This window comes from Panthera pardus, unplaced genomic scaffold, assembly GCF_024362965.1.
Source record: "Panthera pardus isolate Hobbes unplaced genomic scaffold, ASM2436296v1 HiC_scaffold_3, whole genome shotgun sequence".
NCBI lineage: Eukaryota > Metazoa > Chordata > Mammalia > Carnivora > Felidae > Panthera > Panthera pardus.
Window position 1 is genome coordinate 18068589 of NW_026526876.1, and position 17622 is coordinate 18086210.

The window sequence follows — 17622 nt, forward strand, 5'->3', positions numbered from 1 at the left end:
ACTTAGTTCCGCGCAAGCTCAGTTCCGGCTGCCACTCCCAACATGGCACCACCAGCGCGCCCCGGGGAAGGACCAAAGGCGGAAGTGGGTGTGGCACAGACGGGAGCCGAGAAGGCTCGCAGAGGCCCTGCACAAGGGAGTGGGAGCTGCTGGGCCGAGGCGATGATCCCCCCGCAGGAGGCGTCCGCCCGGCGGCGGGAGATCGAGGACAAGCTGAAGCAGGTGAGGCTGGGGCTGGGAAGCAGGTGAGGGAAGGGGCCGAGATCCGGGCCAGAGCTTCTACTCAGGGAGGAGACAGGGCTAGGAGGGAGCACACCCTGCGAGGAGAAGGGGTTGGGGGCGAGGCCGTGAGGTTGGACGCGATGGTCTGCTTTAGCCTCCGGCTTCTTGAGATGTCCTCCCCCCGCTTCCCCCAGGAGGAAGAGACGCTGTCCTTCATCAGAGACAGCCTGGAGAAGAGCGACCAGCTCACCAAGAACATGGTGAGTAACCCCTCGGGTGGGAGGGCCAGACAGGTCTCCAGACCCTGGGGGAGAGCCCTTTTCCTGGCGGTAACGGTACAGAAGGCCAGGGGTTGGAGCCTGGGCGGTGATGGTGGTAATGTGAGGGTTTCTGTAGCAACAGTGTGGGTGTCTTATCTAGCTGTCTTCCCCTTTTCCGCCCCTTCACTGGGGATGCCGTAGCCCCTGCTGGCGCAGATTTCGGCTTTCTGTCCAAGTTCTCCATTCTTCCTTCCCCCCTTCCTCAGTCATTTAGCGAGACTGATTTACGTGGGCTGGGTACTGGTCCTGTGTCATCCTCAATTCAAGTGATGATCAGAGGACCAGGTTAGCCTGAGATCCTGAGGCAGAGTAAACTCAGCCTTCACCTCAGAGGGCTTTAGGGGTAGATGGAGATTTGAAATCAGACCGATCGTCTTATGTGTGTGTGGCTCCTGACCTTTAGTTAACTCGTCTACTAAGAGACGGTGCCAGCCTCCCAAAGTGGCTGTGAAGGTCACAGGAGCCAATGGGAATGCATCTTGCAGAGTACCTGGTCTACAATAGGTGTTCAACAAATACGAGCTTCCTTCCTTATTTCTAGAAGAGACTGGGAAAGCTCAAATTGAGTAGATACAAACTTGGGTATGTGTTAAGTAACACAATCATAAAGTTCTAGTCCTTATTTAATGAGATTCACCCTTAGAGAGAGAGGGTTTTGAAGGTACGAGCAATGCATTGGAGGCTACTCTGTAAGAAACCACTTCCCGTTCAATCTAGGAAAGCTTCAGAGAGAAGGTGAAATTGAGATTTGGCTTCAGAGGGTGGAAGGGAAGCCATCCTGGGGTGATTACCTTAGAAGGAGTTCATTTGATGCTTGGCCTGCCCTCAAATCAAACTTCATCCAGTTTATCTGGACCGCTTCCTCTGTGCTCTGCACATGGGGGGTGCTGGGGGTACAGTGGTGAACAAGTACGCCCTCTCCCTTCCCTCATGGACTTTATTATCTAGAAAGCCAGAGAAAAGGCAGCAAATGCCAAAGACCCCGTGGGTGGGTAGAAGCAGTCCGGGGACAACCCTGAGTCCTGAGACTGGGCTGCCCTCCGCAGGTGTCTATCCTCTCCTCCTTTGAGAGCCGCCTTATGAAGCTGGAGAATTCCATCATCCCTGTGCACAAGCAGACAGAGAACCTGCAGCGGCTGCAGGAGAATGTTGAGAAGACTCTATCCTGCCTGGACCACGTCATCAGCTACTACCATGTGGCCAGTGACACTGAGAAAATCATCAGGGAGGGGTGAGCTAGGGCCAGAGGGTCACATGGCTAACACCTCTTGGGCCAGTGACCCTAGGCTTTAGAAAGGAGGGCTTGAATATTTGAGCCTAGAATTCTCTGTGCTAATTCTCTTCTCTTCCAAATACCATTCACATGGTCGTTCCTTTTCATCTTCCACTGCCCAAGCTAATGCACCTCGTCTCCTTCACAGCCCCACAGGCAGGCTGGAAGAGTATCTGGGGAGCATGGCCAAGATTCAGAAGGCGGTGGAGTATTTCCAGGACAATAGCCCAGACAGCCCAGAGCTCAACAAAGTGGTGAGGGGCCCGCGGGCTAAGGTGGGAGGTTTGGGGACACCAGCCCCTGTCCTGGTCTCATGAGGGACACTGGACCAGCTTAAAAGAGAACATATGGAAGAAACACTAGTAGGTAATACAATATGCATACTGTAGGCATTAAGATTTCTGCCTCAGGAATTATAGATAACACATTTTTAGTACGTTTTTATAATTTGACTGAACTATAAATTACATATCAAATATAAATATTTTTTATTCTTATAATTATTTTTTTATTAGAGAGAGAGAGTGCACAAACGCAAGTTGGGGAGAGGGGGAGGAGAGGGGGAGAGAGAATCTTAAGCAGGCTCCGTGCTCAGCAAGGAGCCCAATGCAGGGCTCGATCCCACGACCTTGGGATCATGACCTGAGCCAAAATCAAGAGTCGGGTGTTCAACCAACAGAGCCACCCAGGCGCCCCATAAATTTAACATTTGATCTCTATACGTGCATTTGTGTTTTTTCTGCTATGGTAAAAAAAAAAAAAAAAAAAAAACATAATATAAAATTTGCCATTAAATTTTTTTTTAATGTTTCTTATTTTTGAGAGAGAGACAGAGCATGAGCAGGGGAAGGGCAGAGAGAGAGAGGGAGACACAGAATCCGAAGCAGGCTCCAGGCTCTGAGCTGTCAGCACAGAGCCCGATGCAGGGCTCGAACCCACGAACCGCGAGATTATGACCTGAGCCAAAGTCGGATGCCCACCCGACTGAGCCACCCAGGTGCCCCTCCTCTCTCGTTTTTGAAACATCTTTATTGAGATACAGTTCACATACCATAACGTTTGCTCACTTAAAGTATGCAGTTCACTGGTTCTAGTATAATCACAGAGTTGCACGACGTCCCTGGGACCGATTTGAGAACACTTTGATCACCCGAACAGGAACCCCGAACCCACTGGCGGCCATGCCCCTCCACCCCTCTTCCCGTTCACCCAGCTTCTGCGAGTCGCTGGTCTGTGCTCTCTTTCTGTCTCTTCCAGGCTTCTGATGTGAATAGGGTCATATAATATGTGACCTTTCGTGTCTGCCTTTCACTTAGCATAATGTTTTCAAGGTTCATGCACATAGTGTTGTATGTCAGTGTTCAGTCCTGGGTATGGCTGAATAATACCGAATGGTGTGGATGGCCCACATTCTGGTTCTCCGTTCGCCACTTGATGGACTCTCTCCATTTTTTGGCTATTATGAGTAGCATTGCTGTGAACCCTCATGTACACTCTTTGTGTAGACACATGTTTTCTCTTCTCTTGGATGTTCTGGATATCTGTTCCTTATCAGATATATAATTTGCAGATGTTTTCTCTCATCCTGTGGGTTGTTTTTCCACTTTTTTTTTTTAATTTTTTTAACATTTATTTATTTTTGAGACAGAGAGAGACAGAGCATGAGCAGGGGAGGGGCAGAGAGAGAGGGAGACACAGAATCGGAAGCAGGCTCCAGGCTCTGAGCTGTCAGCTCAGAGCCCGATGCGGGGCTCGAACTCACAGACCGTGAGATCATGACCTGAGCTGAAGTCGGACGCCCAACCGACTGAGCCACCCAGGCACCCCTGTTTTTCCACTTTTTTGATGGTGTCCTTTGCAGCCCAGAAGTTTTTCGTTTGACATTGTTCAATTGATCTATTTTTTTCTTTTGCAAACCATTTTCTTCTTCTTCTTCTTCTTCTTTTTTTTTTTTTAATTATTCTGAGAGAACGCAAGCGGGGGAGGGGCAAAGAGAGAGGGAGGAGAGAGAGTCCCAAACAGGCTCTGCACTGACAGTGCGTAGCCCGATGCAGGGCTCGAACTCATGAACCCATGAGATCATGACCTGAGCCGAGATTCCGAGTTGGATGCTTAACCGGCTGAGCCACCCAGGCGCCCCTGCAAACCATTTTCTGACAGGAGGACACATTAATGGCTCAGTGAGAAAACAGTCAGCCAATATTTGTGAAGCACCTGCATCTTATAAAACTTTGAGTTTCACCCGTGAAATTACACTTTGAGAGAACACGAGGCAAAGACATAAGCAAGGGGGGCTTCGTGGTTCTTTCTTCTCGGGGTTAAAGGAAGTGAAGGCAGAGGAGGGGCCAGCTGAATGCCGAAGCGGCCTCAAACCCTCTCCCTTCCTTCCTTCCCTTGTCCCCCCTAGAAACTGCTGTTTGAGCGGGGGAAGGAGTCTCTGGAGTCCGAGTTCCGCAGCCTGATGACCAGGCACAGTAAGGTTGTCTCCCCTGTGCTCATCCTGGATCTGATCAGCGGTGAGGACGAGCTGGAGGTCCAGGAGGAGGTGCCCCTGGAGCACCTGCCCGAGGGAGTGCTCCACGATGTGATCCGTATCTCCCGCTGGCTGGTGGAATACGGCCGCAACCAAGGTGAGAGGGCCCCGGTGACAAGGCCAGACGGAGTGGGATTTTTTTTTTCCCCGTTTATTTCTTTAATCCATCTGGATTTTGTTGTTTTTTTTAATAAAAAGGAGGTCAGGGGGCACCTGGGTGGCGCAGTCGGTTGAGCGTCCGACTTCAGCCAGGTCACGATCTCGCGGTCCGTGAGTTTGAGCCCCGCGTCAGGCTCTGGGCTGATGGCTCGGAGCCTGGAGCCTGTTTCCGATTCTGTGTCTCCCTCTCTCTCTGCCCCTCCCCCGTTCATGCTCTGTCTCTCTCTGTCCCAAAAATAAAATAAAAAAAAATGTTGAAAAAAATTTAAAAAAATAAAAAATAAAAAAAAATAAATAAATAAAAAGGAGGTCAGTAGGAAATCACACATGAGCAATAATCTACAGTTTACGTGTCAAGTTGTGAATGTAGCCAAATTCAGGCTTTTCTTTATATACCTTGATCACCTACTTCTTTACTTTTTTGATTAGTTATGAAGACTTCGATGTTTGTTTATTTATTTATTTAAAGTTTACTTATTTATTCGGAGAGAGAGAGAGAGCAAGTGGTGTAGGGGCAGAGAGAGAGGGAGAGAATCCCAAGCGGGGTCTGCACTGTCGGCGCACGGGACTTGAGCTCATGAACCGCGAGATCATGACCTGAGCCGAAACCAAGGGTCGGACACTCAACCGATTGCGCCACCCAGGCGCCCCGATGTTTATTTATTTTTGAGAGAGAGGGAGACAGGAGCTGAGGCAGGCTCCACCACGCGGTCGGTGCAGAGCCCAATGCGAGGCTCGAACCCGTGAACTGCAAGGTCACGACCTGAGCCGAAGTCGGACGTTTAACTGACTCAGCCACCCAGGCGCCCCCGGTCACCCAAAGACTTCAAGTAGTGCAGAAAGCCTTTGTCCTTTTTAACAGTTGCATATGTTCTGCGGTATGGTGGTAACATCATTTCTTTAGCCGGCCCTAGAATTAAAAAAAAAAAAAAAAAAAAAATCTTGAGTCAAGCAAAAATTTTAGAAAACAAACACTCCAACGAATATTCAATTTTAAGGTTTTTTTAGCCCCCCCAAGCCCTCCTTCTATTTGTTAGCATATACACACACGCTGTCAGTGTGCATTACTGTTACCCTCTGCTTCCTTCACGGACTGCGTGGTGACAGGTCTCAGGGCTACAGGTGGTTACCTTGTGAACCCATCATGGCTCATAAGCTGCACTTTGGGGGGCCTCGGGGTCGGCGGGGCACTTTTAGGGGCTCTCCGGGGAGAAGAGGGAGGCCAGTGCGTAGCCTCCAGACCCCTCAGCACCCTTCAGCCAGAGCCTCTGTGCTTTGGCCCATTTTTTACATCGGGCCTCGTGACCCATTTGTCGGGACCTGCTGAAATGTACCATAGCGTGTTTCCTTGTTCACTCGAGTTTTTGGATGTTCCCGTTTTCTGGTATCGATAAATAGCGCTGCAGTGAGCACACTTGTGTGGATTGCTTTTCTCACGTGGGAAGTTCTCGGGCGTTTTCTCAGAGACGCAATTATTGGGTAGAAGTGCCCAAACAGATCTGTAACCTTCTGCCATTGTGAGCTCCTCTCCAGGTCAGTGGGGCCACTTGACAGTCCCACGACGGTCCCATGGCTCTTTCGTCTTCATTAACTTCATTTATCTCATCCAGGGCTGTCACAGTCCTTTTTTTTTTTTTTTAATTTGCACCTCATTACCAGCTAAAGATAGAGCGTGTTTTTCGTTCACCAAGACATTCCGTCGTCTCTTTGCCTCCTGTCAGTTGCTCACGTCCTTTGTCCCCTTACCAAGGTGAATCTGGATGTTAGTTTTCTATTTTTTTATCTAAAAAAAAACGTAGCTTTGAAACGTAATCATCCGTCTTTCTGGGGGATATTTTCCTTTTTTAAAGACCGCCTGATGGGGTGCCTGGGTGGCTCAGTCGGCTGGGCGTCCGACTTCGGCTCAGGTCTTAATCTCGTGGTTCGTGAGTTTGAGCCCCGCGTCGGGCTCTGTGCTGACAGCTCGGAGCCTGGAGCCTGCTTTGGATTCTGTGTCTCCCAATCTCTCTGCCCCTCCCCCACTCACGCTCTGTCTTTCTCTCCTTCAAGAATAAATAAACGTTAAAAAAAAAAAAGACAGGCTGATTTGGGATCAGGCTATGTGGGTGGCTGGGAGCCACAGCAGGTGCTACAAACGGGTTAGCGGGCAGAAACAGTGGACTCTGTTGCTGCCCTGCACGTTGCATGGGGTGGGGAGAGAGGGTCCCATGGCAGGGCAGAGGCAGGGACCTGCCACAGCGCTGTCACCCCGTCTCTCCCCAGATTTCATGAATGTCTACTACCAGATTCGCTCCAGCCAGCTAGACCGCTCCCTCAAGGGCCTGAAGGAACACTTCCGGAAGAGCAGTTGTTCCTCTGGGGTGCCCTACTCCCCTGCTATCCCCAACAAGAGGAAAGACACGCCCACCAAGAAGCCCACCAAGAGGCCAGGTGAGCCCCCGCCCCAGCCAGAAGGCTGCGTGGGACCTGCCTTGCTTTCGGCCGCCCTGGGGTTAGCAGTGTTGGTCCTCCAGAGCCTGTCTTCACGGTGACCCCTGACCGTGGGTACCCAGGGCAGAGAGCAGGTGTCTGCCCACCTAGCGAGCCCCGTCCACCAAGGCTCCGTGCTCCAGGTGAAACGTCCCCACGTGCCAGCCGCAGCTTGGCAAGCCTGGCTGTGTCAGGCGGCCGAGAGCTGCAGCCCTCGGCTGAAAGAGAGGCTAGGATATCGCAGGGCGAGGGGCTGCCGTGACCAGCACCAGGGAGAGAAAGCTCGTGAAACCAGGGGCCTCTTCCACCTTAGCCCACACTGCCGAGCTGCGGCGGCAGGCACGTGCCCTGTGTGGCCTGGGGGACTTGGGGGACCCCCCCCCCTCGTGACAGCAGGCTGTTTGTAGGGCGTTCCTTCCCAACCTGCCCATGCCCCTCAGGGCCCAAGTGAGCAGAGGGCTGGGGAAGCTGGGCCTGGTGGCCCCGGCAGGAAGTGTGCCGCCTTCTCCCCTCCAGGGTGACTGTCCCGGCGGTCACCTAGAAAACCGGCTCCAAACAGTGACTGTGCTAAGCCAGCCCGCTGGGCTGCAGCTGCCTGCACACATTCAATCTATCCCCGTGCCTTTGTGGGTTGGGCAGGGGCCTCGAGGCTCTGAGGCTGCCTGCCTCGGCCAGTCTGTGCTCTCTTCCCCTGTCTCTTCTCTGACAGGCCCACGTCGGGGGGGCCCCGGGACCCGGTCTGCAGTGGCCCAAGAGTGCTGGCTGGCCATGCCGGGGCTCACAGTGGGCCTAATCTGTCCTTGGCTTATGGGCCCCAGAAGCAAACTCTGGCTGTGAGGATCCCTGCAGTTGCTGTGGGGTTTCCAGACTTGTCAGCCGCCAGTAGGTTAGGACCCATGTTGGAAACTAGGGAATCGGGCCTCTGGGACGTCAGTTCCTGGCTCAGAGGAGAGGAGCAGGGAGGCCTCAGTTGGTCGATAATTTAATACCAGGCTCAGCGTCTCTGTGGTAATTGGGTGCCTGATGGGTTTGGCGGCTGCCCGATCAGCGTCCCCCGTCCACACCCATGGCAGCATGCTATCTAGGCTCCTCGAGGCCTGTCTGCAAGCCCATCTGTTCCTGGTCTGTTGTGGGGCAGGAATCTGATTCGCTCATTAGCAGGACCGCTTGCCGAATGGGGAGAGCACAGGGAGACAGATGCTGAGCTGAGGCCCTGAACCTGGTCATTAGTTAGCTAATTGTGATGTGGTACAAACAGAAAGAAATGAGCCACTCCAGACCTGGCTCCTTTTCCCCCAGCTTTTTTGGGGAGGGGGCTGCCAGGACCCAAGCCGCCTCACTCTGTTCAGAGACATGGGAGGGGGTGGGGGGGGGGACACAGGAGTCTCCAGGGAACATGGACCAGAGTTAGCTACGAGGACCTCGTCCCCCCTCCCAGTGCATTTCATTATCGAGGCAGCTGTCCTCGTCCATTTTAAAAGCTATTTCATTTGCCCGCATTTTCTGCCCTGAGATGTCTCATTCCCGCAGAGGTGGCTGACCCTGGAGGCTGTAGGCACTGCAGTTTTGTTTTCGTTGTTGTTTTCACTTGTGATACTAACTGTTGTTTTTTTCCCCCATGCCGAGAGCATGCACCCTTTCTACTGCCCTCCCTCTGGCTCTGTGCCATGGCTTCTGTTAACCGCCCCCCCCCCCCCCATCCTAGCTTCTGAGTTTTTTTCCCATTGCTTTGGGGGTTCAGGTGGCTTTGGTGCACGGGGCCAGGCTGCCTCAGGGTCTCCAAGCCTTCCGTCTTGGGCATTGCTGTCCCAGGAAGCTCAGTGCTGTCTCACCAACTCCCGGGTTCTGTTTTCTGTTGACCTCTGTTTAGCCACATCCCAACACTGAGCATGCCTGGGGCCGGGGACTCTGCCTGGGGTTTCAGGCCGGGCCTTGGGCCTGCTGGCCTCCAGGGGTCTCCAGGCTTTGCCAACCTGGGTGTGAGAGCCTTGTCACCAACTCCTCCGTCCTGAGCCCTGGTTTATTCTGACTTAAATGCCACTCAATAGTGTTTTTTATTTTTGGCTTCCCCTGATGGATCTTTGCCCATCTCCTCTCCTTCACCCGCTGCACTTTCTAAAAAGCACTCGATGAGGGTCAGTAGCAGAATCAGGAGCCCCGTGTGGAGAGCGACCCGTGTCTGTTCCTTCCTGCCCATCTGCAGCGTCTCCGGTGGTCCTGGGAAGGGGCCTGCTGGAGAGATGGCGTGTGGGCATGCTCACTGTCGGGGGGTCCGGGTGTGGGGCTCAGGGCGGGGGGCAGGTGGAGGGCCGCTGCTGTTTTCTCTCACTCATTTCCTAGGTCCTCTTATCTCCTCTCTGTGTGGCTCTGGTGACAGGGACGATCCGTAAGGCTCAGAACCTTCTGAAACAGTATTCCCAGCATGGTCTAGATGGGAAAAAGGGGGGCTCTAACCTCATTCCTCTGGAAGGTAATCACTCTGTGTTCCTCTCCTGTTCCCTCCTCCTCCACCATGTGTCCACTCTCGTGGCAGGGCAGAGCCTCCAAGCCCCCAGGAGGGCCGAGGGAGAGTCCTGGAGAGGGAAGCAGGGGGCGGGAACAGCAAGTCCCTGGTGCCACTCGTTCCAACTGGCACAGGGGCAGCTTTCACGGCCTCGGCCTGGTCCTGTCTGGCTGCCGGCAGCTCTGCCCTCCCTGAGGCTTCCTACTCCCTCCCCTCCCTGTCTCTGTCCTTGTCTCCTATTTGAACTCAGAGTAAGTTCTTTGTCATGGGCAGCCCTTTCACGCTCAGACCAGCAGTGGCAGGACCAAGCTGGCCTAGGCCTCCGGGCCACCCCCTCCTTCCCCAGCTTTAGAAAGTGGAGTGAGAGCCACAAGGGGGATGGGCAGCCTGTAGGTCATGTCCCTCCTTGTCTCCTGTCAGAGGAAAGACAGCCCTGCCCTGGTGGACCTGACCCTCCTTTGAAAGAATAACCCTGGGAAACAAAAGAAGACTGGCCCATTCACGCAGCAGTGACATTTCTCTAGCCGAGTCTCTCTCCCTGATAGGGTGAGGTCGATAAACCCCCTGGGGCCAAGCATCAGACCCTCTGCAGCTGTCAGAAGCTCTTCAGAGCTTGGTGGTCCCGTAGGCTTTCTCTGGCCTCAGGGCTTGGAGAAGCAGCTCTCAAGGACTGTCTGGGGCACTGCAAGTCAGGCTTGAAACGGCTGTTCCCAACGTGGTCCCAGGCAGAGGAGGGGCTCAGAGCCCACTCCGGCGCCCCTTCCCCTGCGCCCCATCTCACACCCCACCCGGGAGATGGAGGGCTTCTTCCCTGGCCCCGAGGGGCAGCCCACCCGGCCCCCGGATAAACGCTGCTCGCGTCTGTGCGGCCGACATCTCGCTAGGTCACGAGCATGATTTCCGAGTTAAGCACCTGTCGGAGGCCCTGAACGACAAGCACGGGCCGCTGGCTGGTGAGTACTGCAGCCCAGCCCGAGGGCAGCCGAGGAGGGCTCTGCTCTGAGGATGAGCCAGGCCTATCTGCCTCTCTCTCTCTCTCTCTCAAGTCTGTCTTTTGGGCACTAGGTCTCCTTGCCTCTCTCCAGACGGGAGTGCATGCCTGGCTCTCAGGGCCTGGGCCAAGGGGAGAAGTTGCTGCTACTTGGAAGGTGGCTCCCCGCAGGGCAGGGAGCCCTGACATCTGACTCCAGCAACAGCTCCAAAGCTCTGACTCGGAGCCCGTTCGTTTGCTGATAGGACCAGGCTGCCTGCAGGTGCCCCTGTCCCAGCCTCCAATAGCGGGGCCGGGTCTCCTCCTGGGGCAGCTGACCGGCAGGGAGCCCTCCCTTTCTGGGACTCACATCGCCTTTTCTCAAAGGTTGACCCCATGCCGGCTAGTCTCATAGCCCATGGCCCACCGCTGCCTGAGACATTCCAGAAGGTCTGGCTGGGCTGATAACTGCCTTCAGCGGCCCAGCATTTTCTCAGACGGGCGGGCACTGCTGCTCACCCACCCTGGCTGACTTCTTTCTAGTACCGTCCTCAGTCCTGGGGTCAGGTGTACCTTAGCCAGGAAGCTGATTTAGGGCTCTTGCCTCTGCATCCCACCTCTAGTACCTGATGCTCTGGGACATAAACACTGTCCGGCAGAGCTGAAAGTGGAGCCAGGACAAAGGCTGGATTCAGCCCCGTTTTTCCCCTTGAACCGATCAGGCCCGCTGGAGCCCTCTCAGCTTTCTGCCAGAACGGTCTACCTCCTTCCCATGTGCTGCTGGCCTGGGCTACAGGCCAGGAGCTGGGGAGACCCATTCCCCCCCCCGCCCCCATGCCCCGCAGGGAGAATGGCTGCCTCCAGACCAGCCGCTCAGGGGCACTGCTGTCCCCCCAGGGAGAGACGACACGCTGGACGTGGAGACCGACGCCTACATTCACTGCGTCAGCGCCTTCGTCAAGCTGGCCCAGAGCGAGTACCAGCTGCTGATGGACATCATCCCCGAGCACCATCAGAAAAAGACCTTTGACTCCCTGATCCAGGTCCTGCCCCGCCCCACCCTGCTCCCGGGGCCTGACCAGATGCCCCAGCAAAAGCTGTCGCTGCAGAAGCTTGAGTTTGGGCCAGATCTGTCGTCCGTAGCCTTCATCGTAGCCACCACCGCGTCTGGGGCGCCTCCCCATTGCCGGCTGCCTCTGCGGGGCATGCCGTCTTCCCCCACCGCCCTCCGGGAGCCCTTACCACCCCTGGGAGCCAGCTCTCACCTCCCTGCGCCTCTGTGAGCTGTGCCCTCGCCCCACTCTCTCAGGATGCGCTGGATGGGCTGATGCTGGAAGGAGAGAACATCGTGTCTGCTGCCCGGAAAGCCATCATCCGGCACGACTTCTCTGCCGTGCTCACCGTCTTCCCCATCCTGCGGCACCTCAAGCAGACCAAGCCCGAGTTTGACCAAGTGCTCCAGGTATGCGGGTAGGAAACCCCCTGGGGACATGGGGAGGAGGGATCCTGCCGCCTGGCGCAGTCTCCCGAGGGAGCCGCCTTCTCCGCCCTAACACCTCTGCTCGCAGGGTGAGCGGAAGCAGCTTCAGAGGGGCCCTGGGCACATGGAGACACTCACGGGGTGACCGGACAAGAGGGGAGGCCCTGGGGTGAGGGGCAGGGAAACAGCTGGCAAGGAGCTGGGTTCCACTGCTCTGTGTTTGCGTCCTTAGGGAACGGCCGCCAGCACCAAGAATAAGCTGGCCGGCCTCATCACCTCCATGGAGACCGTCGGAGCCAAGGCACTGGAAGACTTTGCTGACAACATCAAGGTGCTCTCTGCTCTCCGCTGCTGCTGCCTCTGCCCTAGGGGCTGTGGGCAGGGCCACCAGGGGCCTGCTTCCTGTCAGCACCCACTGGCCTCCCTTTCTTTCCCAGGGGGCTCCTGAGCCCCCAAGGGGTGAAGCTCCTGCCCCACTTGTCCTGTCCCATCTTGCTCGCCTTTGTGTCTGACGGGTGTCCTGACACCTGTCTGCCAGGAGGTGGCACCAAGAGCGGGCCGCCTGGGGCCTGGGGGCGGGGTTGGGGGTGGGGGGCGAGGCCTTGGGAGCAGGTTCTGGAAGTTGGGCTGTTTTTTCCACAGAATGACCCGGACAAGGAATACAACATGCCCAAGGATGGCACCGTGCATGAGCTCACGAGCAACGTAGGTGCTGCCCCGGGTCGCCTGGAGAGGGAAGGGGGCCTAGGGTGGCCCAGAGCTGCATGCTGGTGGCAGGATGCATGGCAAAGTACTTGGCGTCTCCAGTAGACTAGTTCATTCAGGGCAGGAGGCTTGCGACCACCCTATTCCCTGGGCAGACCCCTGGCCCTGCATTTGCCCTGGAATGGTCAGAGGGGATGCGTTTGGGAGGTAATCTGACCTTTAGGTCCTGCCCTTGACCTTCTTTCCTCCCCAAACAGGCCATCCTCTTCCTACAGCAGCTCCTGGACTTCCAGGAGACGGCTGGTGCCATGCTGGCCTCCCAAGGTACTCGGTACCTCCCAGTGGGGCCCCCTACCCCATACCCCACTCCTCCCTCTGTCTGGAAACACGGGGGTTACCGGCCACCTCCGAAAGAGATTTCCTCCAGCCCTGTGGAGTGGGGTTTGACTGTGCCTTTCCTGTCCCAGCCTCCCTCCCTTCTTGCTCCTTCTGCCCTCCTGGCTCTGGAGAGTGGCACTCCCTGGGTCGGAGATGCCCTGCCTGGCTCGCCCCTCCTTCCGCATTTCTCCACCTGCTTTTGTGTTCGCCTGTCCTCCCAGTTAGTCCCACACAGCTGACCGTTCTGTGGGCTGGCGTCTCAGGGCCGGCCTGGCGTCTACCCGCTGATCACTGCCCTGGCACTGGAGCTGGGGAGGTTGGCATTTCCGAGCACCAAGAACGAACCCGATGTGTTGGGGCCACCGGGCCCTCCCCCTCTGTCCGTTTTCGGGGCGAGGAGCCAGGAGCGGCCTCTGGCCTGCGGTTCTCCGGACCCCCACTTCGCTGCATGCTCCCTTGCCTTCAGGGGTCCAGTGTCTGTGTTCTGGCTGTCATGGGGAGGGGCTGCTTGATTTGGGGACATGGTTTCTAACCTGTGTTTGCACTTTGCGTCTTTCTTCCTTCTTTGTCTCTCCCCCTCCCCCTCTGAGTGCACTGCCTTTCACTCCGTAGTTCTCGGGGACACATACAATATTCCTTTAGACCCCCGAGGTAAGCAGCACCATCCTGCCCCTGTGTAGCCCCATGGGGGACAGAGGCCCCTGGACAGACTCAGGACCTACTGGGGAGCGGGGGTCGGAGGGGACATGGGTGTCTTCGGGGCACTCCTAATGGTCTCAGCTCCCCACAGGGCCACTTTCTGTCCCTGAGCTTATTCAAGTGACACCCTGAGTGCCCCCTCCAGGCTAGCCCACCACCTGTGCGCCCCCTCCCTCCCTGTCCACCCCCCCTCCCCCTTGGCCTTCTGCTTGTTCAGAGGGGCCGGGTAGAGGGGGTTGTGGGAAGTGGGGGAGAAGGGGCAGAGGCCGTGGGGAGCCCACAAATGGGATAGGTGGGCTTTGTAGACAGCACCCAGCATGAGTCAGGGCTGGGGGGGGCACGGGGTGTCCCACTCTTGTCCTGCCAGCCTTCCTGTTGATCACAGTCCAGCTCGCTCACCATGCCACCCTGTCACCGCAGAGGGGCTGGCCCTGGGCTCCAGGAAGAGTCTGAGGGAGGGCTCCCTACAGCAGGCGGGAGCCCGGCGGCTGCGCAGACACCCAGATCTGCCCCGAGCTCCTCCACACCCAGTCTACCCGAGGAAGGCTCGGGGCCCCTCCCAGGGTTTCCACAGTGGCTCCTGGGGCCAAGGGAAGGCCGGAGAGGGTCCTGGCTGCTGCCACCAGTGCAGTAACTGCCCTTCTCCTCTCCCAGAGACCAGTTCCTCAGCCACCAGCTACAGCTCTGAGTTCAGCAAGCGCCTGCTGAGCACGTATATCTGTGAGTGCGGTCTGGCCGGCCAGGAGCCCCCCGCCCCCATATCCACCGCCTCTTCCTCCTTTCGTGCTCTCCTGCTACTGCCGGTCCACTCCTGGGCACCCTTGGCCTTTGGGATCGTAACCCAACCTCCGATTTAGGGGCAGAGGGGCCGGGCGGGCAGGGGGCCCCCGATGCTTGTGGAGTCAAGTTGGGAGGGACAAGGACGAGGGGTAGGAGCCGGTTCGCGGCCCAGGGTTTGGGTCGTTTTGGTCAGACTGCCATGGTGGATGTAGCCACGTCCTTCCCTGTGCAGGTAAAGTCCTGGGCAACCTGCAGTTGAACTTGCTGAGCAAGTCCAAGGTGTATGAGGACCCGGCTCTGAGCGCCATCTTCCTGCACAACAACTACAACTACATCCTCAAGGCCCTGGAGAAGTGAGTGGCGGCAGGTGCCGGTGTATATCTCTCCCCGGTCCCCTGCCCACCCTCGCGGGGCAGCCTGTGCCCTCTGCCTGGACAGGCAGGGAGGCAGGGCCTTACCCCTTGTGGCCCCAGGACCTGGAGTGGTGTGAGACACGCCCCACCGGTGCTGCCGCGGAGGCCGGCCACCTTTGGGCCCTGAGAGCCGATCCCGTCCCCTCTGCTCTCTCCCTGCTCCTGCCCCAGATCCGAGCTGATCCAGCTGGTGGCCGTGACCCAGAAGACTGCCGAGCGCTCCTACCGGGAGCACATCGAGCAGCAGATCCAGACCTACCAGCGCAGGTGGGCCCCCCCCCCCCAACGCCCTCCCCTCACCCCCTCTTCCTATCCGAGCTCCAGGCGGAGTGGGGTCAGGCACGGGGACACGCTCCCCTGTGGACCCAGTCCCAGTCCGCCGCTTGCTATTGAACCACACTGGCAGGGTGGAGAGGGAAGCCGCCTCCCCTACCGCAGCCCTTGTCCTCGGGGCTGCTGTGGCCAGCCTCCCCGGAGGGTGGCCTGCCAGGGCTGCAGGCTAAGAAGGATCGAAAGGGGATGTGAGGCCAGGCAAAGAGCGAGTTTGCGAGAGCTCTTGAACGGGCAGAGCCTCGCTCTGCGGCACCCCTTCCGCTCCTTCCCCCTGCTCCTCTTGGGTTTGCGGGTCTCCTTTTGCGTGTTTCTTTCCGTGAGCGGTCTCCCTCCTTCCTTTGTCCTCTGCTTCCTCCTTTCTTTCTCATCTGCTTCTCCACCCTTATGCTCCGTGAAATCGATGTGAGCGTAGCTGGTTGTATCTGTTCAACGTATTGAATTCCGTTTCTTGTTCTTAAAAGCAAGCAGCTTGAACGTTTTCTTTTTCCAAGGAAAAATCTCAGTTGTGTTCTGCTTAGTTGCGACCCCAGTTGATTGCTGACCTCTCCCTCACTCAGTAGATCAAGAGATTTAAAAAACAAAACAAACCAGGGGCGCCTGGGTGGCTCAGTCAGTTAAGCATCCAACTTCGGCTCGGGTCATGATTTTACGGCTCGTGGGTTCAAGCCCTGCCTCAGACTCTGTGCTGACAGCTTACACTCTCTCTCTCTCAAATATGAATGAACATTAAACACACACACACACACACACACACACACACACACACACACCCCACACCAGCCCCTGGGAAGCAGCAGCAGCCTGAAGCTGTCCCTTCTCTGCCCTCTGCTTCTCTCCCCTCCTGGCAGCTGGTTAAAGGTGACTGACTACATCGCTGAGAAGAATCTACCTGTATTCCAACCAGGAGTCAAGGTGGGTGGAAAGCCCGGGCTGGGAAGGGTTGTCCAGCAGATGTGATACTTGTTGTCACGTCTCTGGGCGAAAAATGGACAAGCATCCCGCCGGGACGAGCAAAGGGCAACGGGAGAAAGGGCCAGGCTCAGGTGTCTGGGGAAGGAGCCAGTGGCAGGGCGGCTCTGCTCTGAGGGACGCTTTCTCTGCCCTCTCTCGCCACCCCCAGCTGAGGGACAAGGAGCGGCAGATGATCAAGGAGCGGTTCAAGGTGAGCTGGGGTCCTCCCCCCTCCACTGCTTCCCGCTGCTGTGGCAGGGACACAGACCCAGAGTCTTTGTGTTTGGGTCGCTTCTATTTCCACCTTTTTGCTGGCCAGGGCTTCAACGATGGCCTTGAAGAATTGTGCAAAATCCAGAAGGCCTGGGCTATTCCTGACACGGAGCAGAGAGACAAGATTCGCCAAGCTCAGAAAAACATCGTCAGGGAGACCTATGGGGCCTTTCTGCACAGGTGAGCCCTCCGGTCCCCACCTTCCCAGCCCTACGCCCCTCGCTCCCCCTCACTGGGTCTCTGTTCTCCTTCCAAAAAACCACGGAGGGGCTGGGGGGTGTGGGTGGCAGAGCCGGCGCCCTGGGCTTTGCTGGGGGGGCAGACGGGGACGTCACTCAGGGGCGCCCTGTCAGGAGTGCCTTAGGTTGAGACCGACCTGGGGGGTTGCCAGCCTGCCTCCTGACCTCAGTGCCTGGTCAGGTATGGCAGCGTGCCCTTCACCAAGAACCCTGAGAAGTACATCAAGTACCGCGTGGAACAGGTGGGCGACATGATCGAGCGCCTCTTTGACACCTCTGCCTGAGCCTGCTACTGCTCCTGCCTGGCTCTGCCAGGTCAGCCATGTTATTGGACAGATAAACCAGTGTTAACTTGCCTCTGGGCCTGGTGAGTTTGACATCCTTGGGGCCAGGGGCCTTTTTCCACCCCTTCCCCAGCCTGGCGCCCTGTCCCCGAGCCCTGGGGTCCTGATTTGCATTTCTTCCTGGAGCCCCCCAGACCACCACTCTCCCAGAACCCTGGGGTTCCCTCACACCTTAGGCTTCGTGACCCTGAGCCTCCCTGGGCCACATGCTAGCTTCCAGACAGGAAAGGACAAAGAAGAAAGACCAAGGCCTATAGCTACAGCTGCCTCATGTGTACAAGAGCAGGAGAGTGAATAGCCCACCGCTGGCCCAGTTCAGAGCTGGGGGTGGAGAACGCTCCCTTGAGCCCAGAAATGTCGGTAGGGCCCAGTGAGGGGCAGGCCACAGCACAGCCAGAGGGCGTGGTGAAAAAACAAGCAGGACCGACCCACTCGTGGATTCGGTGCAGAAAACGTATTCCCCCTCACCCACAGCCCGGAAGTCGGGGTGTTCTGCCTCCTAGGCACCCCCCAGGTGACTGGAGTGGGAGTGCCCTCTCTCCGTGGTCTCTAGGGTCCAGCACCCTGCAGAAGGAGTT

The 17622-nt window shown here is 56.9% G+C and overlaps 1 protein-coding gene across 8 annotated transcripts; it reads left to right on the top strand.

Annotated features, from left to right (window-relative positions):
* The first annotated feature begins 90 nt into the window (after positions 1 to 90).
* On the top strand, positions 91 to 17056 carry EXOC7 (exocyst complex component 7). 8 transcript variants are annotated; one of them, XM_019466134.2, is made up of 21 exons: positions 91 to 222; positions 417 to 482; positions 1589 to 1773; positions 1964 to 2069; positions 4223 to 4445; positions 6770 to 6937; positions 9354 to 9446; positions 10364 to 10432; positions 11347 to 11492; positions 11759 to 11911; positions 12162 to 12260; positions 12572 to 12634; positions 12892 to 12958; positions 13625 to 13663; positions 14366 to 14431; positions 14724 to 14844; positions 15076 to 15171; positions 16086 to 16149; positions 16358 to 16399; positions 16508 to 16641; positions 16882 to 17056. In XM_019466134.2, the coding sequence occupies exons 1-21, from the start codon at positions 163 to 165 to the stop codon at positions 16982 to 16984; spliced, it is 2163 nt and encodes a 720-aa protein (XP_019321679.1). In that variant the 5' UTR covers positions 91 to 162; the 3' UTR covers positions 16985 to 17056. The 8 variants fall into 8 exon arrangements, with proteins under 8 accessions (XP_019321679.1, XP_019321680.1, XP_019321681.1 ...); XM_019466135.2 differs by lacking the exon at positions 13625 to 13663; XM_019466136.2 differs by lacking the exon at positions 10364 to 10432.
* The last annotated feature ends 566 nt before the right edge of the window (positions 17057 to 17622 follow it).